This window comes from Lissotriton helveticus, chromosome 6, assembly GCF_964261635.1.
Source record: "Lissotriton helveticus chromosome 6, aLisHel1.1, whole genome shotgun sequence".
NCBI lineage: Eukaryota > Metazoa > Chordata > Amphibia > Caudata > Salamandridae > Lissotriton > Lissotriton helveticus.
In genome coordinates this window covers 1,419,847,863-1,419,872,944 of record NC_136067.1, presented here as the reverse complement: position 1 = coordinate 1,419,872,944, position 25,082 = coordinate 1,419,847,863, and the positions used below count along the sequence as shown (strand labels likewise).

The 25,082-nt window shown below is 45.9% G+C and overlaps 1 protein-coding gene across 2 annotated transcripts in view; it reads right to left on the bottom strand.

The window, feature by feature from the left end:
* The window catches only part of ADGB (androglobin), a 1,448,570-nt gene that overhangs the window by 660,608 nt on the left and 762,880 nt on the right, over positions 1–25,082 (bottom strand). For both annotated transcript variants that reach the window (XM_078649209.1, XM_078649210.1), the window contains exons 16-18: positions 17,058–17,121; positions 13,989–14,091; positions 7,493–7,634 (exon numbers count right to left, since the gene is read on the bottom strand). In XM_078649209.1, the coding sequence (XP_078505335.1) occupies positions 7,493–7,634; positions 13,989–14,091; positions 17,058–17,121 (309 nt within the window). The remainder of the gene's footprint in view (positions 1–7,492; positions 7,635–13,988; positions 14,092–17,057; positions 17,122–25,082) is intronic.

The window sequence follows — 25,082 nt, the reverse complement described above, 5'->3', positions numbered from 1 at the left end:
TGAATAACCCCAGGTACGGTATCCCTCCAACTGATGATGAAAAATATGGCGATGTGTGTGCACCACCACAACTAAACACCACTTCAGAGAGAAGTGGAGAAAAGGAAATAGGACCTTTTTTATATATAACTTTCACCCACTTGGCTTAACCGTGGTCCAGGGAGCTCTTTGTATATTAGTAGTCGAGGGTAGCTACACTTTAATAATAATTCCTCATCCACTTCTTCTAAGTTATCCCTTTATTAGCACAGTGGTTCGGAAATTATTAAAATAATCTACATAAGAGGCTAAAGGGATACAATGATCCTATGACCAGTGGTGGCTGGTGACATTTGAAAGCGGTGAGGCGTAAACATTCTGGATGACTGCCCTGTGGCAAGCGAGTGTAGAGAAGGTTGTCCCCTCCATAAAATTTAAAAACAAGCATTAGAAATACAATCGGGCTCGGATTTATTTGAGTTTGAGCTAATGGCATTGTAAATGCCAATGTCTTTTTGCCATGTGTTATGGAGTGTGTGCATGTGGTGTGTAGTGGAAGTATCTTGGTTGAATTGTAATTTTACCAATGGTGGCATGCTGTGCTTTATATGAATATGTTTAAAAGTAAAGTGTACCATACTGCGATTGCTTGGTGGAAAAGTGCACTGCCGGCTGGAGGTGTGTGTGCCTGGTGGAAGGGTGCACTGACGGCTGGTGGGTGTGTGCTTGGTAAAAGCGTGCACAGATGGATGATGGTTGTTGGTGTTTGTGCATGGTGAAAGCATTCATTGACGGCTGGGGGTGTGTTGTTGTGTGTGTTGTTTTCTGTGTGCTGGTGAGTGTGTGGTGGTGAGTCTGTGGGGGTGAGCCTGGGGAGTGAGTGTGGTGGTGAGTGTGTTGTGTTGAGTGGTGACAAGTGTGTGGTGTTGAGAGACTGAGGTGTGTGGTTTGTGTTTGCGTTATGTGTGTGTGGTGTATGTGTGTGTGGTGTTTTCTGCACACTCACACACTGCCCCTACACATTCACACACTGCTCACCCGCACACTCCCAATGTCACCCTGCATAGTCACACACTGTTTACCCTGCACACTCATTCTGCACACTCACACAATGTGCACCCTGACACACTGTCTCTGCAGTCACTCTGCACTCACTGTCACTCTGCACTCACTGTCACTCTGCACTCACTGCCACTCTGCACTCACTGTCACTCTGCACTCTACAGTCACTCTGCACTCACTGTCACTCTGCACTCACTGTCACTCTGCACTCACTGCCACTCTGCACTCACTGCCACTCTGCACTCACTGTCACTCTGCACTCACTGTCACTCTGCACTCACTCTGCACTCACTGTCACTCTGCACTCACTGTCACTCTGCACTCACTCTGCACTCACTGTCACTCTGCACTCACTGTCACTCTGCACTCACGCTACAGTCACTCTGCACTCACTGTCACTCTGCACTCACTGTCACTCTGCACTCACTGTCACTCTGCACTCACTGTCACTCTGCACTCACTGTCACTCTGCACTCACTCTGCACACACTCTGCACTCACTGTCAGTCTGCACTCACTCTACAGTCACTTTGCACTCACTGTCAGTCTGCACTCACTGTCAGTCTGCACTCACTGTCAGTCTGCACTCACTGTCACTCTGCACTCACTGTCACTCTGCACTCACTGTCACTCTGCACTCACTGCCACTCTGCACTCACTGTCACTCTGCACTCACTGCCACTCTGCACTCACTGCCACTCTGCACTCACTGCCACTCTACACTCACTGCCACTCTGCACTCACTGTCACTCTGCACTCACTGTCACTCTGCACTCACTCTGCACTCACTCTGCACTCACTCTACAGTCACTCTGCACTCACTGTCAGTCTGCACTCACTCTGCACTCACTCTACAGTCACTCTGCACTCACTGTCAGTCTGCACTCACTGTCAGTCTGCACTCACTGTCACTCTGCACTCACTGTCACTCTGCACTCACTGTCACTCTGCACTCACTGCCACTCTGCACTCACTGCCACTCTGCACTCACTGCCACTCTGCACTCACTCTGCACTCACTCTGCACTCACTCTGCACTCACTGTCACTCTGCACTCACTGTCACTCTGCACTCAGTCTGCACTCACTGTCACTCTGCACTCAGTCTGCACTCGCTGTCACTCTGCACTCAGTCTGCACTCACTGCCACTCTGCACTCTCAAACTGCACTCTAAAAATGCACTCTCAATCTGCACTCTCAATCTGCACTCTCAATCTGCACTCTGCACTCTCAAACCGCACTCTCAAACTGCACTCTCAAACTGCAATCTGCACTCTGCACTCTGATTCTGCACTCTGATTCTGCACTCTCAAACTGCACTCTCAAACTGCACTCTCAATCTGCACTCTCATACTGCACTCTCATACTGCACTCTCAAACTGCACTCTCAAACTGCACTCTCAAACTGCACTCTCAAACTGCACTCTCAATCTGCACTCTCAATCTGCACTCTCAACTCTCAAACTGCACTCTCAACTCTCAAACTGCACTCTCACACTGCACTCTCACACTGCACTCCCACACTGCACTCCCACACTGCACTCTCAAACTGCACTCTCAAACTGCACTCTCAAACTGCACTCTCAATCTGCACTCTCAAACTGCACTCTCAAACTGCACTCTCAAACTGCACTCTCAACTCTCAATCTCCACTCTGCACTCTCAAACTGCACTCTGCACTCTCAAACACCACTCTCAAACTGAACTCTCAAACTGCACTCTCAAACTGCACTCTCAAACTGCACTCTCAACTCTCAAACTGCACTCTGCACTCTCAAACTGCACTCTGCACTCTCAAACACCACTCTCAAACTGCACTCTCAAACTGCACTCTCAAACTGCACTCTCAACTCTCAAACTGCACTCACAACTCTCATGCTGCACTCTGTAACTGCACTCTCAACTCTGAAACTGCACTCTCAACTCTGAAACTGCACTCTCAACTCTCAAACTGCACTCTCAACTCTCAAACTGCACTCTCAACTCTCAAACTGCACTCTCAACTCTCAATGTGCACTCTCAACGTGCACTCTCAACTCTCAATCTGCAAACTGCACTCTCAATCTGCACTCTCAAACTGCACTCTCAATCTGCACTCTGCACTCTCAAACTGCACTCAAACTGCACTCTCAAACTGCTCTCAAACTGCACTCTCAAACTGCACTCTCAAACTGCACTCTCAAACTGCACTCTCAAACTGCACTCTGATTCTGCACTCTCAAACTGCACTCTGCACTCTCAATCTACACTCTCAACTCTCAAACTGCACTCTCAAACTGCAGTCTCAACTCTCAAACTGCATTTACAAGTTGTGAAATGAATTCTTTGGCAGACTGTTCTAAAAACGACATAATCAAAGTATGTGTTCCGAGTTGCTAGACTTGGGGAGTTCTACAAACTTTCCTACCAATGTTCTTTACTTTATAAAAAATAAAAACAATAAAACTTAGCACACTTCCTCTTTTGCCATCGCGCAAACGCTGCAACTAGCAGGATACCTAGATTCCATTCGGGGTTTCTCCCAGAGCTCGGAAGAATAGAATTTAAGTCAAGAACGGAAATCTACTTCTGCTGCTCCGCCTTTCAGCACGACGGTCAATATACAGTCCCCAATGTTGATAGGGCGCGAGCATCTGTATCAGCCCCACGCAGCCCTCGTGACACGCTTTGCCAGGCGCGTCTTACAAGCGCAGCTGTGGGCAGTCAATTTTCTCGCAAACACCAATCCCATTAGGAAAAACAATACCAATAAAAACCCCAAACGAAGGTCCGTAACTGCAAGCAAACAGTTACCTCACCTTTCGTTGTGTCAACAACTGACGGGCTCCTTGAATCATTCCTTTAAAACTCTGCTTGCTGTCTGAAGGAAGTAACAAGGCGCATTATTCAGAGAGAACAAAACTGTTGGAAATTCGTGTGTGGAAAAAAGTTGACGCAGGCGGTATGGGAAAATACAAACAATACAGCAGCCTGTCAGACTATGCTGAAGTTCAACACCACTGCAGGACTCTGCCCAGAAAGCAAACAGTTCTAAAAGGCGCTGCCTGCCAGCTTGCTATTCATTACCTCTGCTCCGAAAACAAAAGCTGCTGCAAAGAAACACATTATAAACTCGAGAGAACAATTCCATTCACACCGGCCACGGACCATTCCAGAAAAAAAAATGAAACTGAGATTAAAAGAACAGCCCATGACAGAACGTCAGACTCTTGTTCTTGAACTAATGAAGCCCTTTCTCGGCCTGGCATGGAGCAGCTGCGCGCTGAGCGCTGCTGAATGGTGAACGCGCCCGGCCATCTGGATTCACTTACGGAGGCACCCTGACAGCTCCTAATTATAATTAATGTACTTCTTTGCGCGCACACGAACGAAAAATGCCCAACATGGCGGACGAAAACTACATTTACCCTATCACTTCAAGGCTATTAAAACGACACCACAACTAAGACGAATCACTGGCCAGATGACATAACACACTAAGGAATGTGTGGAATTTGTCTCGCCAAAGCCCTAGGAGATACTTTTTTTTTCTCTTCTTTAACATTAGGATCTCGAAACTCCTCCCACTTACGTGGGCGGAGGCCGAGCCCTAAAAAGAGTGGGCAAATGGTGCCTTTTCAAGCTAATGTGAGAAAGGTTTAAACCATTTGGCCAGGGCTAATATGGCTTCCAATATTTCAGTTCACCATTTACAAATGTATCCCCTGGACCGTGCTGATGGCGTGCAGGACTGATCCAAGTATTAAGCTGCTATGTGGAAGAATCTATTTGCCTCTTGGAATTGGCTGGAGGTGCTTACTGGCTGCTGCAAGGATTTTTCCTTAACCTCTTGGACTGCCATTCTGGGTTTTTTCACAGGAGATTTTCGTTCACTATTCAAAAGTCACACGCCACAACTGGATCCAGTTAAAACCATTTAGAAGCCATTCTCCATGGATCTAAACGTTGTACATAGATTTATTTAGATTCTGCAGTCATTAGGGTCGGAGATGCTCCATGCAGTTAGTAGGAGAATCGCTGAATGCGTCATCATCATGAACACAAAAGGCCTCACTAATATGCTCCCTAAGGCATCACCTGTGCTACGAGCAATGGAAAAGCTCAGCTGTAATGTGAGCTGCCTTAATAGAGGACCTTGTCTCACCATCAGAAGGAAGCAGCGCGAGCCAGCGAGGCCGAGTGCTGCAGCTGAGTGAGTGACGTGGACTGTCACTCAAGCTGCAGCAGTCCAACCCCCCTTCGCGCAGCGCACTCCGGATAACTCAGGTGCTGCCCGGATTCCCGGCGGCGGGACGCTTATTGAAATCAATCATGCTTAGTATTTAAAATTACATTGCAATATTCAGTGTGTCCTTGCAGCCGCGACGGTGGGTCCATGAGGCTAGTGGGGCTACGCCCCTACGCCCCAATGGACGCACCGTGGCTGCGTATGGGAGACAGTTGTTACATATCTCTCAGGGGTCTGAAAGCCAAACAGACTACTAGGGAAATAGTAGGAAATGGAATGGGGTGGGGTGGGGTTGTGCGCTGAACTATATTGCCTTCTGACCCCACCTCTGGACACCAAACAGTATTTCTGGCACCAGGTGGAGGAAGAATGAGGGAAAAGCTTAACCCCTCTTTGCTAGCCAATATATTAAAACTATTCAAAGAATTCCCAATTTTCTCTCACTTGCCATGGTGCATGGCTTTACTATTCTGGCTCTGGGTAAGTTGACAACCAAGGAACCCTACCAAATCTGGGCATTTCTGAAACCCAGACAGACACAGGACTCAGTAGTGGTGTGGCTTGCGTGGATTCCAGTATGTTATCTTATCCAGACGGCCCTGCAAACATCAAAGTATGATTCAAAAAACTACTTTTTCCCATATTTATGTGACAAAAAAACTCTGACACTTCCAGTCAATGTCCAAAGTCTTACCACATGTGTTCCTATACTTCTCATGACTGAAAGGCTGCCTCTCATGTTTGCGTGATCATAAAACATGTCATAGGAATGGAACAAACTACAACAATGTGAAGATCTCATTGACACCAATTGGACTTCACATGCTCCAAATTTTCACCGGTTTCTGTTTCAGGCGATAAACCCACCCACACAAGTGGGGCTACCATTTTTATCAGGAGAAGTGTGGAAATGCTGGGTGGTAGTATTTTTGTCAAACCCCGTAGATTCTGGAACTTTTCCTGACAGCAGGGAGGTTAATATGTGATTTCAGTTAGATATTTGTGGGTTATTTTGGTTACGAAAACATAGTGGAACCACGAAAGGTCAAACTACCTGCTCTACCCTGGGTTTCTAGTTTTTTAGGAAATGTGTGAAGTTGGTAGGTTTCCGTGGCGGCTGACCAAGCTCAGGCTTAAATACCGCACCTATGCACGTGGCCAGAATGAGTGAATTGCAATGGAAAAATCTTGATGTGTCCGCATGTCATGTTGGTGGCAGTGGAAGTGGACGGTGGTGTTCCTGTTGCGGGCAATTGCCCAGCCACAAAAATGGGATACTATTTTTATCAAGAAAGTGTGACAATACAGATCAGGAGAAGATGTGTTATTATCAAATGAATTTCTCTCCATTTTTCTTTTCACATGTAAGTACAGTGTAAGCAACTGTACACAGTGCATATAATTGTGGATTCACATGTGCACACCCTCATCCCCGAAACTGGCAGTGATAACAAATGTTTCATTATGTGTGCATTATTTACCAAGTTACAATGCACAGAACACCTGCGTTAATATACTCCACTTTCACCAGCTGAGAGTGGAATCGGTGCCCATCCGCACTGAGGGAGAAGTGACACAAAATCATGTGACTCGAAGCTTCTTAAAAGAAAAAGCAGTTGCAATATCTGGGTTCAACACTAGAAGGCAACACTATGCCAAACATATGGATTTACAGCACACATGCTATGAAGATTTGTTTCTTAAAACTGGGAAGAAACCTTTTCTATTCTAGCATTTTTGCAAACAAATTGTGCTTTCTTTCATAGTACATTTTTTCCATTTAAAAAAATATGCTACATGATGGATATTTTCTCGGTTCCCTCCATAAAAATCCACAAAGCCTGGGTATCTTTAGAATCCTCAGCACGTGTAAATAAAAAACACAACATTGGCCTTTGTAACTTTTGTTGAAAAAAGTTATAAAGGCTAACGTGTGAACTTCCCAAACATCAAAAATGGGCACAGCAATGGGGGTGGAGGAACTCAGTACTGAAGGGATTAACTCATCTGATATTTTTACAAAAACAGAAACAAATAAATAGGGGCCCATAATTAATTATCTCAAAATTAATCCTGACCTAATTCATGATGACGATGTAAAAATACGAAACCAATAAACACGTATTCCACAAGAAGCCGTAAATTAGATAGCCACAATTGTATTTTTTTAAATATATGAACTTGCCATTAGCAAGTTCACATTTATTTAAGAGATGGTCACTTACCCTGGACGGAGGCTTATCACTGTAGCTTTGATGGCGTTCGTGTGCATTTTGAGAACTAGTGGTCCCATAATAAAGCTTTTAAAGGAAAAATGTGCAGCTGTTAACTTGCCTTGTGGTAATAAATGAACCTCTTTTTGCGTGGCTGCAAGAAAAAAAGTTCTCATAAACTATGAAATGATACATTTTTCTGCAGAAACCAAAGGCATTCGATTTCAAATCAAACTTTATTTCTGCGTTGAGTCACAACCAACTATAACAAAGACCTAAAATATATGTTTTTTAAATCCAATCAACATAAGACATCAAACAAATACGGTTAATTGTATTGATTAAAAAAACGTAATACTGATCTTGTGCTCCATAAACAGAATTGGAAACTAGCAGCCTGATTCATCAAGCCGAATTGCGCTCGCAAAGGGCCAGATTCTGAGAATCTGGCCCATTGCGAGCGCAATTTTTGCATTTGGGATTCATCATCCCAAATGCAAAATTCGGTAATTGCTAATTCGCTAAATTGCGAGTAATTACATTTAAGGAATCTCTATTTGAGATTCCTTAAATGCAATTCATCAACCATTTTTAAATTGCTAATTCGCAATTTCGGGCCGCTATTTACCGAGAGGTCAGACCTCTCGGTGAATAGCAAAAACTTAGAAAAATGCTTTTAAAAGCATTTTTCTAAGTTGCATGTTGCACACACACATGTCCTTTGGACATGTGTGTGCGCAACACCAGTTTCAATTTGCATTTAAGGGGTGCTACAGGGTGTCCTTTGGACACCCCTGGCACCCTTTAAATCGCTATCTTATTTGCGAGTAGCAAATTGCTAATCGCAAATAAGGAATACTCCCCATTCATTCCTATGGGCCTTTTGGCCCATAGGAATGAATGGGGAGTTATTCCTTATTTGCGATTAGCAATTTGCTACTCGCAAATAAGGAATGTGTAGGAATCGCTATTTATTTAGCAATTCCTACATGAATACCGTTTTGCGAGTCCTTAATAGCGATTCGCTATGAATCGCTATTAGGGGCTCGCAAAACGGCCCGTTGATGAATCAGGCTGTAAGGGTAGCCATTAACAGGATGCAAATAAAATCAAGCTTAAGAGATGGAGGCAAACAACCTTTATCAAAGGCCGACTCTCTGCAAATATCAGATCTAATGTAAACATCTTGTAGCAGCATCTAAGCAAGGAACTAGCAGAGGATCTTGCCTAGTGTTGCCAACGAATTCTAACAAGCATTTGCAATGCAATAAGGTCTCGTATTTGTGTGAGTTTAAGCTATTGTAAATAACAATACCTTTTATGTATCAGTTTTGATAATTAACACATAAATATAAGGCATTGTCATCTATAATGCCAATTGCTCAATCTCTTGTAAATGCGAGACCTTATTACATCTCAATGAAGTTGGAAAATGAAAGAGGGCATGGCTGGTGAATGTTGTAGGAAACCATGTCGTGGCTGCTCTAGGAGAAACTCTTTAAAGAAAATAGTGCTTACAGACCAAATAAGACTTAGGGGCCGATTTCAATGTCGGACAGACTTGAGTTCGTCCGGCATCGATTTGGAACTGGGACCTACCAACCTCCTGTCAGCGGTCCCAAACCAGAAATTAGGATGGGACCGAACACTGTTCGGTCGCAATCCTATTTTTTACAGAGGGAGCATGTATTCCAAGCGAAATGCATGCTCTCATTGTAAAGAGCAGAAGTGCAGTTCATCCCTGCACCCCAGTGTCAGGCTCCTCAAGGCCACCAGGTGCAGGGATCAATAGGCGGACACCATAGGTGCCCCCTCGGCCGCCATCCGGAGGCCGTACACCCATGGGGGCCCTGCTGGGGGGGCCCCAAAGTTGACTTCCCACAGCCTTTCTGTGTCAGAAAGGCTGGTACAGAAAGGCTGTCGGAATTCAACATCATAATCCCTCAGGCGGAAAGAGCTGCCCTTGGGATTTCTGGCCTCTTTCGGAATGGCAGACGGGCTCTCCGTCAGAAGCCATTCAGAAAGCCCATTCGGATTCATTTCCGACCGACCACATCATAATGGATTGGTCGGAAATGAATCTAAATGGGACATTACGATGTGGTCGGAACAGCTCAAAACGACGGTCGGAGCCATTTCAGACCGCATCTTAATCGGCCCCTTAGCGTGTAACAATGGAAGTAAAAGGGCTAGTCCTCAGGGAGGTTACAAATGAAGATAAGGCCATACTAAGCAGGGACTAACAAGCCTATTAATTAATTAGAAGTCAGCATTTACGAAGGACAATGACACAAGCCAATGACAGATATGGGCGGAGAGTGGGTGGGGCTTCAAATCAATACTCAAATACAGCATGCCTAGCAGAGCAGCGCATGTGTTGACCAGGCTCGACCTAAAAATAACAAAGGCTCTGGAGTACTATGGGTACCATTCACGTTTAGGTGGGCATGATGCACTATTTCCATTCACAGACCAGGGCTCTTCAGTTTGCACACCAAGGGCCAGATGTACGACCATTCAGTTTTGAGGGTCATAAATTGTGATTTCTTGCGACTTGCAAAATGGAATGTACCAATTTGTCTGAGCCACATTAGAGATTCCCAATGTGGTCATAAATTACCTGCCTCATCAATATTCATGAGGCAGGTCGCAATTTGGGACCTATTGGGAATGGGCTATAATCACAGCAGAAGCACCACCATGTCTGTGTTTGTTTTTTAAATAAAGCAACTTTTTTTTTCAAATGCTGCCCATTTTCCTTAAAGGAAAATGGGATGAGTTTAAAAGAAAAAAATTAAAAGTTTTCTTCTCATTATTTAAGGGCAGGCAGCGGTCCGTGGGACCACTGCCTGCTCTTAGAAAATACTTTTGCTGCCAAACACATTGCCGTTTGTGACTGGTTTACCACCAATATGAAAATGGTGGTTTGGTGGTTACTGCGGTTGTTTTGCAACTGCATTTGCGGTTGCAAAAACAATTGTACATCCCCCCCTGACTCGCTATTAGGACGGGATGCCCGTGGCACGCGCCTTCCTAATAGCGACTCGCAAACCCTATTTTGAGCATCGTAATAGGTTATTGACTTGCAAAATAGGGTTTGTACATGGCGCAACCCTTTTTAGTGGTAGCACCCGGACAGATTTTCTGTTTGCGCCGCTGAAAACGGTCATACTTCTGGCCCCAAATGGTTTGTGTACTGCAATGCAAATTGCAAAAAGGTCTATATACTAATAGCCAGCAAAGAAAACTTGTGGGAGGCTGGAAAATGACATGCTTATTGAATATTATTTAGGAAGTTTGCAATACGCGACCCTTAGATATTTCCTTGAAATGCAGAGATGGAGGCTAGCAAGGTACAGCAGATCTTCATCTCACATTTGCATTTCCAAACACAATTTTTTTATAGCAGCTCATGTTACGTAAGGCGACAGGTGCTGTTATGAGTATTTTTTTCCAGTTTCCCAAAGAGGAATCTGTTGCACGGGAACAGCTTCCCATTTTCCAAAACAGTTACCACTTAACCTTGGAGCCAGGTACTAATGATTTGCAACCACAATTGCAGTCACAAACCACTAATGCAGTCCGTTGTGAATCCCGAGTAAAAGGGAATGCCTCTGTCATGGAGCCTCCTATTGCGATTTGCAGTGGATCGCAAACATCTTTTATGACTCAAACTGTTTTTATGAGTAAAAGAGCTAAGTTACATTTTAAACAGGTGTTTTGCCGTTGGAAATCCGATGCCATTGCGAATTACAGCAACTGTGACTTTTGTACATGAGGCCTTTAATTCGTGCCTTAGGTAGCGCCTTAGAGATCAGCTATCCCTGCAAAATCAAACAGCTGAGTCCAATTCGGGAAACAACCTTTACAACGCAACTTTTACAACGCACTACCATTACAACGAAACTTTTACAACGCAACATCCATTACAACGCATGTTTTTACAACGCAGTCATTACAACGCATGACACTACAACGCACACCACTACAACGCATGCCATTACAACTCAGTCATTACAACGCATACCATTACAACGCATAACTTACCATCCAACACTTACCCTACTGTTGCACCCCCTGGAGTTAGAATAGTAATTTTTACCCCTACACTATCCAACACTTACCCTACTGTTGCACCCCCTGGAGTTAGAATAGTAATTTTTACCCCTACACTATCCAACACTTACCTTACATGCAATGTAATGTAATGCGTTGTAATGGTATGCGTTGTAAATGTAGTATGCGTTGTAGTGGAATGCGTTGTAAAGGTAGTTTCAAAAAATTCGTTCTAATGGTATGCGTTGTAATGGTGTGCGTTGTAATGGATGTTGCGGTGTAAAAAATGCGTTGTAAAGGTAGGCGTTGTAAAAGTATGCGTTGTAACGTCATACATCCGTCGAATTCACCTCATTTATCTCACAAAACTGACACTTCATATTAAACTGTCTCTTTCTTATGCTGAATTGTTTTTACACTTCGGCTATGTGGTGAGCCAATTCCCCATTTGCAGAGATTTATTGATGGTTTAATTTTATGGCATGACACGGAGGCTAATATTATGCAAATTCTCCTTTATTGCCACAGCTCAGCAGTAACAATGAGAGAACATAGAAGATATGAACTTTCTAGAAGATGTATATAGCTCATGAACACACAGCCATCATCCTTCTTTGTTGCTGCTGCTCATACAGATAAGTACCCCCCTTTCACTCGTGCTTACTGGTGTGTATGCTTATTTAATTTCAAGTCTGTTGTGGCGTATCTGGGTCCACTTGACCCTACCATGCGCTCTTTTATCATTTATTTGTTCTTCTGATACTTGCTATGCCTCTTACTCATTTTTTATATCTGCTACATTATGTCTATATATTTGTTAATGTACCTTGCATTATCTCTACCCAAATTGGCTTGCGCAGACGCGATCGTGAAGGAAAAACAAACCGAGTCGGGCCAGAAACTGTCAAGGTTTGTTGGTAGCCTTGGAAACAGCTCACGGAGACGTCCGTGGCGTTGCCAAGGATCTTTCCTTTGAGGCACTTCCCCTCCGCAGCGCGCTAGCAAAGGCGCACCGCGGAGGGAAGAAAGCTTGAAATCTGTCCGATGAGGGTGAGGTAAGCGTGCAAAAGCCCCACGGTGCCACAAGGGGAAGAGGGCGAATCGTGCGCCGGGGCCGCACTAGGGCCCGTAGTCAGAGACGCGGTCGTGTCTAGGAAGGACGCGCTCGCGTTTAAAAGACGCGAACGGAGAGGGGCATAAAGGGTTCGCTCACAACCAGCGCTTAGAGTGAAAAATCACGAGGGAAAACAGCATAAGTCCGTGCGCAAGTCAATTTGGGTAGAGATAATGCAAGGTACATTAACAAGTATATAGACATAATGTAGCAGATATAAAAAACGAGTAAAAGGCATAGCAAGTATCAGAAGAACAAATAAATGATAGAAGAGCGCATGGTAGGGTCAAGTGGACCCAGATACGCCACAACAGACTTGAACTTAAGTAAGCATACACACCAGTAAGCACAAGTGAAAGGGAGGTACTTATCTGTATGAGCAGCAGCAACAAAGAAGGATGATGGCTGTGTGTTCATGAGCTATATACATCTTCTAGAATATTCATATCTTCTATGTTCTCTCGTTGTTACTGCTGAGCTGTGGCAATAAAGGAGAATTTGCATAATATTAGCCTCTGTGTCTTTAATAAAATTCAGATTTTCTGCCCAGCAGGCTGTGAAAAATCTAAATTTGAGCCCATAAAAAACTTGCTATAGTGTCACAACTGCAAAAACAACAGTTGATGGACAGAATGCAGAATATTTGTAATACATTCACCCCAGTACAGAGATCTGGGCCTAAATCGATCGTTTTTTTCTCACCGCACCATCCCAGTTCAGATATGGCCATATGCAAATCAGTCTTTACCCTGTACCTCATGGGAACAGTCCTGCCCGAACTGCCAAGCCATGTCTTCCCTGGACCGGGATCAAGCATCCTAGGACCGGTTTCTGGCTATCAGCCGTCTTCAGCTAGGATAGCTTGACTCTAGTGGCGTGGAGAGCACAGGACTCACGTCTGAGCATACCCATCCCACTCGGGGTGACAAATGCAAAAACAGTTGATGGACAGAATGCAGAACAATGTCATACATTCACCCCAGTACAAAGATCTGGGCCTAAATCCATCATTTGTTTGCTCACCACACTACCCCAGTTCAGACATGGCCATATGCAAATCAGCCTTGACCCTGTGCCTCATGGGCACCCTATTTGATGTATGTTGCCCATACATCAAATAGGGTGCTCTCCCCACCTCAGAATGAGGTAGGAGATCCGCAAGTTTAGCAGAGCGGCAGTCCTGTCAATTTATGGTGGGGCTCCCACTCTGCAAAGCACCACCTGAGGCCTCTTGTTTCAAGTGAAAATCCACTGGTGATATGTGATATAGTAAATAAAAATAGCATTGCCTAGCCAAAAATCAAATGTAACATATTTCGGGGTTTGAACTTTACTTACTTCCAAAATCTCCCCAGCGTGCCAGTGCAGAGAAGCTAACCAAAATTTCAGTAGGCTTTAGGTTGTCCACAAAAAAGAAATATGATCCTTTGTCTTCTGGACTCTAAGGGACACAAAATAAGTTCAATGTTTCTGTTTACAATTTAAAGTTTTGAACTTATGAGCAATGCTACCAAAACAAAATCATTCATACATTTAGCAGTTGAAAACAAAGCCATTCTGATGTTTGCAAGGAAGCAGTACATCACCTGGTGATAATTCAGCTGTTTCCCATAAAACCATGTTCAAAAGCATACTGTATATAAGACTATATATGTATTCTTGCCAGATTACCTTTTGGAGGGAGTCCAGGAGGGACTAATGGGTCTCAACGTTGGGAGTTAGGCTTCTGATGTTCCGGGGTCTGGCCTACTATGGGGCCCTCAGGGGCAGCAATGGCTAGCAGTGATAGATTTCTCATGGAGGTATGCGAGTGCTCGAGCTCAGACCACAACGATTGCACAGCAGTGGCGTAACGAAATTTGAGGGCGCCCCCCAGTAAGGCATGTGGAGGGGCCCCCTCCTGACTTAAACAGGAGCTCTCTGGCCAGAGTACTGTGCTGCGGGGGCCCCTAGAGCTTGGGGGCTAGCCATTCCTTAGTTACACCACTGTCGCACAGCCATGTAATAACTGAACGCCCAATCTGCGGCTTGACTTTCCAAAAAGAAAAGTACTTTAACAGACTAGACGGAATAGTACACACAAATGTAGACATAACACAATTTAGTGTCCTTGTACAGGAATTTATATAGCGCAAATCACCGAGCGGTTTCTAAGCGCTTGCTTAGGGAACCCGTCCTGGTATTCCCCTGTGAGATAACCCCGGCAGGGTATCCGCAAGGTGAAAGCCAGGCATCCCGCCGCGAGGGGCCGTTGTGGAGATTAAGCAAGCTATTGCCCAGAGTCGCAGAGTGTGAACCCGTGAATCGAGTAGGCACCGGAGCGAGAATTGTCGAGTCCATGGACATTTTAGGACTCAAGACCCCGCCGAGCCGGGAATTGAACCCTGGTCCCGGGCTGACCTCTGCTTCCAGGTCTGCCTCCTCTAACCAGTGAGCCACACTTCTCCACTTCTCTTGGTGCCAACAGACAGAGCTGCACCTCTCCCTGCTATTTCTGACAAGCCATTCAGGTCTAGACGTGCCTCTTCCTCCTCTGGGTTTAGGGTAATAGCGGGATCATGCCTGAGGTGCAAATCTCCCCCTCTAAATTACTAGCACTCACTCCCTCACAGATCAGTTTGCTCAGTACTTGCTTACTACAGTGGACGGTCTGGGCAGTAGTGCAGCTTCGACTCAGTGTTTTCCGGCTTCTTGAAGGGATTACACTAACGGGCAGCTCCTTCAGCGTCTCCATGCTGGCTGCAGGTGCCCGCATGGAAGAAATAGATTTAGACGTCCTGCTGTGCAATGGTTACTGGAAGCACTCAAGCAGGCAGGGAGTATGATTCTCAGGGAAGGCTCGATCACAGTGAGGAATTGGTGGCGGAGCCATAAACAGGCCATTATTCAGCTATGCACTGGCCAATCTCCTTCCAGTGGTGCAGCCACATGCAGACTGAGTATCTTCTGCAGCGCAGCTACTGACAGTCCACTGTGTTGGGCACTAAAGCCACATACAGACTAATCTTTTTCTGGGCTAGATACCCATGGACGCATTGATATTCTGGGCATTAGGGCCATGCAGTGGCCGGTCTTCTTCTGAGAAATAAGGCTACTTACGGGCCACTCTTGGCTTGCATCACACCCCCAAATGGGCTTCAGTGATCTCAGATAGAGTCGTCAAGGTGCCAGGACCCACTTTTGGTGCGACCATAGTCCCACAAACTGGAGACCACAGTTCGATCACACGACTATTTGTCTTCTGAAATTCCCACAGGCACGGAGGACATGCTGAACCTTGCTCCTCCTCAACAGGCTCCTGCCCACTCACAGACAGTCTGCCTCCTAGGTACTCCAGGTCAGGTTGACAACTTTTCCAGCAAGGTGCCAGAATCAGGCGATGTTCCCTCACCTCTGGGTAGCTGTCTGTCAGGTAGTAAAACAGCCTCTGTGACCCACCATAGTACTACTTTCTTTAGTCCTAGAAGGTTTGGAATTGAAACAACAAGTAGGGTAGTGATGTTCCATTTATTTTTTTACAGTAAAAGCAGATTGGAGATGTATGTCTATTGTCGCCACTTTCTCCGTTCAAGAGTCCTATCCCGACTGCTCTCCATACACAACGTTTGTAGATAGTGGCACTTTTCACAGCAGACCTGTTTCAGCCTGGAGAAAGAAACCACAAAAGAGGGACAAATAGGTATGAAGTTTCTGCACCTGCCTGACATCAGCCAACTGAAAGTGTAATCAGGGAAAAGCAAAAGGTTGGGTCTCACCTAAAGCATCCCATCCATGTTACACAACATTCTGCTGTCCCACACTTCACCTCAATCATCCTCCAAATGGCAGTGTCAGGAAGAGTACTCAGAAGATCCTGGTCAGCAAAAGGCCTAACTGAATTTCAAAAGGAGCCTTAACTCCTTTTACCTCATTTTAGCATCTGGGTTTTCTCACTCCGGCTTCAGAAATGTCAACAATACATGTCCACTGTCTGATAAAACAACCTTACCTCCATTGTGTACAAAAAGGCCAGATCAGCGCTATCCAAAATGGAACCTACAGACCTCCATTCCTCTGGCTCATTCACACACCACACCCAATACCTTCATATAGACCTCGCTGGTTCACGCAGCAATCATTCTCCTCATCCAGCCACCTATTCCCCCCTATTATAAAATAAGGTCCAAAATACAGTGCTCATAAATTCACTCCAAATCTACGTATTCTGAAACTTTAAAAATATCAGGGCAAAAATAGAGACCAACAAAGTTCAACATTAAAGTCCAACAACTTATCAAATGTAACATACTGTTGATTTTATAGCATTGCTGTTCAATATTTTTGCACATTATTTGAAGTATTTCACAAGACAAGGATCCAACATTTAGAGCATGCACACATAAAAGCCAAATGATCTACAATAATTACCTTAAGATCTGTTTTCTGTTGCATGTATGGGTATGAATACGTTTTGTGAAAAATAAATAATGTCCTAAAAAGAAATGAGAAAAATATTTTAAGTATTAGAGAGCAATGTTAAATAGTCCCCAAAATTACACTGTTTTCTGAGTTAAAAAAACTAGGTCCTGGCAAGCTTGAACAGTATGTATTGAATATGTAACATGCCAGCATTAACCGCTCCCATTTGAGATGGACAATACTCTGTTCCACTGTCTACAACACATGGAAATTAGCAGCTATCAATGTGGCTGAGTCTTAAAGTATGCAGTGAGCCAGCACCTAATTTGTGCAAGTGGCCATTAGACCTTATTTTTGATGACCAGGCGTATTTTTCATCATGAGATTTCGACTTAGAACATAAAAGAGAGAAAGTCTGAGAGGAAAGAAAGAAGAAGGAAGATACAATATTAAAATAGTGGCAGTGGGAAAAAATTTAAATGAAAAAGTACTCAAAAGAGTGAGATAAACAGAAAGGAAACATAGGGTGGTGGAAAAAAGAAGAATGAGGTAGAATCAAGACTAGGCAGCTTTGGGATTTGGTAGCTTCAACAGTCATCAGTGAGGTGGTCCCTAAGAAGAATGTGGGCCCTGTACTGAATAAATTAAGTAGTGATGGTGACACCCCTTACCAAAGTATGGTTAGAAGATAATGTTTTAGAATGAGGTTGGGATTGTAGACAAACCTACAGAAGAATCCAACGATGGGTTTAAAGACAGTACTACTATTGATGGATTCGTAGAGCATGTATTTATCCATAACACTGAAATTCCATGTTATCTTTGGTGATAAAAGTGTTTTTATAACTGACTCATCTATCCCCTACCACTTCACTTTCCACCAGAAGCTGAAGAGATGGCATTTAGGTCAGAATATTTCAGTGATGCAGGAAACTAGCAAAAGGTAACAAGCTTCCTTTCCAGATGAGTGTGTATCTATTAAGATATATATCAAGTCTATATTTAAATCACACATGAAAAAGTTGAAAACCTAAGCCTTTAAAAAATACCAAATAAAGAAATTATCAAACCAGGATTACAACAAACAAAGATATTCACAGCCAGTATGTAAAAACATATACCCTTAAAGTATTTCCAAATGTACCCCGTTTTCCAGGGATGTATATGATATTGGCTGATAAATCCAGGTCTATTTCTAGTGGAAGTAGGGGCAAACTGATGGAAGAGAGGATGCCCAAAATGACATGGGCCAAAATGAACATTCTCCTGCCTGAATATTGACTTTGAATATAGAGTCAAGTATGTTCTTTCCTCACATGAACACTGGGGCCATGTGTATTAAATATTGGCTATAAAAAAATTCATAATTTTAAAAAGCAACCTATGTGCAAATAGATAGATAATGAATAGGCTTTCCTTGTTTCAGTTTCTATTTTTGGTAAATTCTGGTGGTTTTTTTCAGTGTTTTCAAGTGATTTCAATATTTTTTAAAACAGTGGTTATCAGTGGTTACACAATTTTGCACATTTAAAAACAACAGAAACATTATTTTTCTAGTATTTATGGAATGTTTTGCTTTTATTATTGCTTGCTTTATGCACTGATAGCGCATGGTATATAGACAGTGTACGTGTAGTGTATATGAGGTCCAAATACATTTTTGCAAATGTAACTTATTTTAGTACACCATACAATACTTCGTCAGTGAGCCTTTGGTCATGTGCGCTCGCTCTTTCCTTCCCATGTAAACCCTTTTCTGTGAAAAGGCCCTTTCAACATTGACACTTGAGATGGGCAACGCCAAAACAGCCAGTACACAATTTGTTAACTCTGGCCATTGACATACCTTTCCATGCCAATACTGGTGCACTTGAAGATTGCTATTCTCAGGGCAGGTTCTGCAACATTTGCATTGAACTGGGCGCTTATGTCCTCAGAGTTATTTAAGCGCTCAAAAATAAAGCAGCACATTTGAAACTACAGAGGAAATTCCCCTTTACGGAAGGGATCTAGAACTTGTACAGAGTACCACAGTGAGGTTTCATTGACTTCAAATGCCATGGTTGGTAAAGGTATATTTCTATGCATCATTGCAAGCCATTGCTCATACACTGTAAAATAAAAGTTCCTGAATTGCTCTTCAACATTGCTTTGCTTACCAAGTGGCAAGCACTCTAACATGGAACATGTTGCAATGCCAGAGTCACTAACGGTGTTGCCCAGCCTACTCCCAAGGAGATGTTTCACATCTACACCAATGATGCTGAACACTTGGCAGAGAAGGGGGGTTTCAGACTCTAGTTTTTTTATTATGTCCAACACAGCAGTTATGTTTTCCTGTAAAAATCCAAGGGGCATATTCTCAAGGAGCTATCGGCAAATTAACGCCACTTCATCACAGCCAAAGTCGAGATAAATTTACCCCACCATTTACAAGCTGGTGCTAACAGCCCACAGCACCAGTTTTCCCGCGATAGCAGCCGCAAAAAACATTGCCACAGAGGACCCCCACAACTATCGCTAATGAGATGCAAAGTAGGCATTCCCGTGACAAAATCCGCGACAACGCCACACCTCAACATTCACAACCACCAGCCAGATTGGCGATAGGAACACAAAACACGCGATAAGGCGCGTTAGCAACAGGAAATGTACACCTGCCCTGACCTGGTGTAAAGTCGGACCACAGCCTCCACCACAAAAAGGAGCACAGGCCACATCCACACCTGAAGACAAACAGATGCCATAGAGCAACTTCACATGCAGCATGGATACCCAAGAGGGCCACAACACCCACGGTCAACAAACAACTGACCTCCTTTCTCGAAGAGAACAACATCCTGGACCCTGCCCAATCCGGATTCCGCAGCAATAACAGCACAAAACAGCCCTCATCGCCACTACCGACGACATCAAGACCCTGCTGTACAACGGAGAAACCACGGCCCTCATCCTCCTGGACCTCTCGGCCACCTTTGACACCGTCTGCCACCACATCCTATGCACACGCCTCTACAACGCAGGGATCCGTGACAAAGCTTTGGACTGGACCACCTCCTTCCTCACCGGCAGAACCCAGAGCGTCCGCCTCCCTCCATTCCGATCTAAAGACATCAAGATCATCTGCAGCGTACCCCAAGGATCATCCCTCAGTCCGACACTCTTCAACATTCACATAACCTCAACATCATTTCATACACAAACGACACCCAGCTGATCCTCTTCCTCACCAAGGCCCCCACCACCGCCAAAACCAACCTCCACAAAAGAATGAAGGCCGTCGCCGAATGGATGAAGAACAGCAACCTGAAACTGAACTTAGACAAGACAGAAGTCCTCATCCTTAGCTCCTCCCCCTCCACCTGGGATGACTCATGGTGGCAGTCCGTGCTGGGAGCTGCACCGAAGCGCACTGACCACTCATGCAACCTGGGGGTCATCCTGCACTAATCGCTGTCAGTGACCCAGAAAGTCAACGCGGTCTCCTCCTCCTGCTTAAACACTCTCCGCATGCTTCGCAAGATCTACAGATGAATCACCACCGGAACCAGAAGGACGGACACACAGGCCCTCGTCAGCAGCAGACTGGAATACGACAACGCACTCTACGCTGGATCCTCGGCCAAACTCCAGAAACGACTACAATGCATACAGAACGCCTCTGCACGCCTCATCCTCGACATCCCCCGCCACACCCACATCACATCCCACCTGAGAAACCTGCACTGGCTCCCCGTCAACAAGAGGATCACTTACAAGCTCCTCACCCACGCTCACAAAGCACTCCACAACACTGGACCAACATACCTCAACAAACGACTCACCTTCTACACCCGGAACCGACAGCTTCGCTCCGCTGACCTCGTCCTCGCCACCGTTGCCCCGCATCCGATGAGTGAACCGCGGCGGCAGGTCCTTCTCCCACCTCGCCGCCAAAAAATGGAACACCCTCCCCATCTGCCAACGACAGACCCAGGACCTGATGACCTTCAGGAGACTTCTCAAGACCTGGCTGCTCCCGCAGTAGCAGCACCCCCCCCCCAGCGCATTGAGACCCTCGCAGGTAAGTAGTGTGCTCTACAAATGCATTGATTGATTGATTGATTGATTGACACCACACTCAGGACCACCCCTCCCCGGGACCCCACACCAAAGACATGACACATCAGCTACACCAAAACATGTACAAAATAATCCGCCTGATCAGGGCCATTTCTAGGTGCTTTGCCGCCCTAGGCAAGAATTGAAAAATGCCGCCCCCTCCCTTTTACTACCATCACTCTTTTCCCTTGTCATCCAGGCTAGCGAGGCACACCCTCTACTACCGAACCCTTCTATGTTAATCTCATTTACTATCAGGAAACATGATCACAACAGTCAGTCCTGCAAACGACCTCAACAAAAGGCCAAGGCCAGTCTGTTACGGTAGTCATACACTCACAGAACTATGTACACGGATGCCCAATAGAGCCTTGTGTTTAAATACCACTGAGGCGTCAAGTGCACCTCGTTTTCAAAACCATAAACAACATAAATAGTAACTTGCAATACTCACTCACTCAGTACCTGTCCTCAGTATCCATCAGTGAACACAGTCTTCCGTGCTCACTCAGCCAGTACCTGTCCTCAGTCCTCCTAGATGAACAGTTTTCAAAGTCACTGTCAGTACCTGTCCTCAATACTTCCAGTGAACACAGTTTTCAATGCTCACTCGGCCAGTACCTGTCCTCAATACCCCTCAGGGAACACAGTTTTCAATACTCACTCTGTCAGTGCCTGTCTTCAGAATCCCTCAATGAACATAGTCAATGCTCACTGTCAGTACCTGTCTTCAGTACCCCTCAGTGAACAAAGTCTACAATGCTCACTCGGTCAGTACGTGCCCTCAGTACTCCACAGTGACCACAGTCTTCAGCGTCACTTGGTCAGTACCTGTCCTCTGTACCCCTCACTCAACACGGTCTTCAATGCTCAATTGGTCTGTATCAGTCGTGAGAGACCCTTGGTGAGTACAAATTCTCAGTGCCAGTCCTTAATACCCCTGTCTATTGTGCCAGTCCTCAGTGCTCCTCGCTCAATGCCAGTCTCAGTTCCCCTCAGTGCCAGTCCTCAATGACCTTCACAAATACTAGTCCTTGGACCCCTTCCCCTTCCCCTCGTTAATAGTAGTCTTCAGTACTTCTTGTTCAGGGTCAGTCCTCTTTAAGCACCAGTCCTCAGAACTGCTCGCTCAGTAACAGTCCTCAGTGGCCCTGCGTGAGTACCAATCCTCAGTGCCCTTCGCTCAGTGCCAGTCCGCATAATCCCTCTCCAGTAACAGTCCTCAGTGCCCCTCTGTTAGGAGCAGTCCTCAGCGCCAGTCTTCGGTACACCTCCCTCAGTACCAGTCCTCAGTGCCCCTCTGTGAGTACCAATTATCAAAACAGTCTTTGAGTACCAATCATCGGTGCCAGTCCTCAGGGCCCTTCACTATCATTCAATCAGGGCCAGTCCTCAGTGCTTTTCTGTGGGTAGCACCCCTCAGCACCTCTCGCTCAGTGACAGTCCTCAGTAGTGTCCTTGCTATCGCGTCACTGGGGCCCCTTCCCTCTTGCATGGATCATTCAACTCTCTGTCCTCGTGCCCTTCTCGTTCCACATGCCGATACTCCACCTTCACTTGCCAGCTATCGCTTCTCCCACGGCGCCTCCCGCTTACCCTGGAGCGCACCCTGCTTCCTCCTTCTAGTTTTCACTTCTTCTCCTGCACTCCTTTCTTATCCCTGCAACCTCGGTGTTTGGTGCCTCTCTCCCAGAAGGCCACCTTCCAGATCCCCTCTCTCCTCTGCAGGGCTTTCTGCACCAGTCACTGTCCCTAGTGCATGGCTCCCTCTGACCCTCACATCACCCCGTGCACCTCTCCTCCCGCGGGTCTTTCTCTTCACCCCTCGCGTCCCCTTCTGCACGTTTCCCTCAGCTCTCCTCACACCTCAGTTTGCAGTTATTCTTCTGCACCTCTCCTCTCCCTACTCCCGTCTTATCACCTCCTCTCCCAGGTCCTCTCTCCTCATTAAACTCCACAGTGAATTGTTGCGGGACCGGGACGAGCAGTCTCGTGGAGATCAACAACGTGCAGCACTGATCTGCTGGACAGAAAAATCATGCAGAGCACACAGGGCACGACGTAAGAAGTCGTTGTGCAGTAAAATCTAACGCCATGCAAAAACGCATAACGAGGAATGATGGCACTATAGCCTGTCCCTGGGGATATGAATGGTGGAAACAAGAGCTGCTCGGTGCAGCTCACCCACTTCCTAATGCAAAAATTACAGACAAGACACTTCCAGGAAATCTATCCAAACGTTGACCGCACCTGATGGCTGGTCTCTCAATCCCTCATTTGTGTTCCTTCTTACAAAGCGTTAGTCCTTCCGGTGAAGTGAAAGGACGCTTCTCTAGGTCAGGCGTGCAATCAACGGTGCTGGTGCGCATATGCACAATAAGCCCTTAAGACTGCATGGAAAGTCATACTTTTCCATAGTTTTGAGGGTTCTGGCGATGCAACAGGTACTTCTTCTTTTTTATTTAGGGAGAGGAGGGGTTATTTTTGTTCAAAAGTCGGCGTATTTGAGTACGAATCCACTTTGCAGTTGGATTACCGAAAGACATTTTGTTTAGATGCAAAATGTGCGTATTTGTGAGATGTCTTCACCAGTACTTTTTTTTAGTTTATCAATTGAGCGTGCCAAAGCACACTTCCTCTTCTGACGCATTAGGTAGTGGTAGTCAGCAGCGGGCATGCAGGGCAGTTTCTACCATTAGGCAAGCCTAGGCAGCAGCCTAGATTTACTTTCGTAGGTTCAAATTAAAAAAAAATCCCCCTTTTGCCGCCCTAGCCATTTTGCCGCCCTAGGCAGCCGCCTAGTCTTGCCTAATGGTAGAAACGGCCCTGCGCCTGATGTCGCACAATCATAAATAGTGACATGCATGTGCCGTCACAGAAATGAGCATCACACATACACTTTTCGAAGTAAACAATGAAACTTTATTAAAATAACACAGAAATCAAATGAAGACACGTGGCGACTCCCCTCGACACAATACGTAGGCCACAGCCTGCAAGACAAAAAACATGATGAAAAAGTGTGTCCTGTGCACATCAAAGGACAGAGAGAGAGCGAAGGAGAGAGAGAGAAGAAGAGAGGGAGGGAGAGAGAGATAGAGAAGAGGAGAGGGGGAGAGAGAGAGAGAAGAGTGGGGGAGAGAGAGAGAGAAGAGAGGGGGAGAGAGAGACAAACGACCCTGCGCACCCAGGCCACACTGTTCACACTGACACCGGTGTGTCTCAAACCACTTGCCGGTACGTATGGCAGTAAACCAGGTCACACATCTGAGGCAGAGGCTTCATCTGAAACAGAGTCCAGATACATGACTGGCACAGTACGCACAACTGCACAAGATAACAGTGCCTGCCTGCCCGCCCATGCACACCCAGGCAGAGGGACCCCAGTCCCTACCGCCGCCCATCGGAGCATGCCCGCACGGATCTCACTGCTCACCTTCCACCACTGGCGTGTAGACTGCAGGTCCCACCATGTGCCACTGCAAGCCACAAGCCCGGGGCCCACGGACATGGCACCCTCCACGCCATGCATCCACACATTACGCAGGCTACCAGCTCTCACGTTTGTCTTGGACATGAGTACACCGTGGGATGGGACATACCAGGGCGCCCGGCAACATCGCAGCCTGCACAGCCGCTTAGCCCAATGGGTGCCACTAACTCTGTGAACCCGGAAGCGAGGCCACGTGGCTGTAGGTCCGCGCAGGCCGCTGTCTCGGCCTACACTGCGGTCCAGCAAGTCACAAATATCCTGAGCAGTCCGGACCGCCGGGATGGGCATCACAGAGGCTGCACACCCACTCAGCAGCTGAAGGTGCCAATGACTCAGTGCACCCAAAGTCACCGTCCCGTGGCGGGGTATCTGTGCCGGTCGCAATGCAGCGTGTGCTACAAACCCTGTTCAATCCCAGTCAGTGCCACATGGTGGTAGGC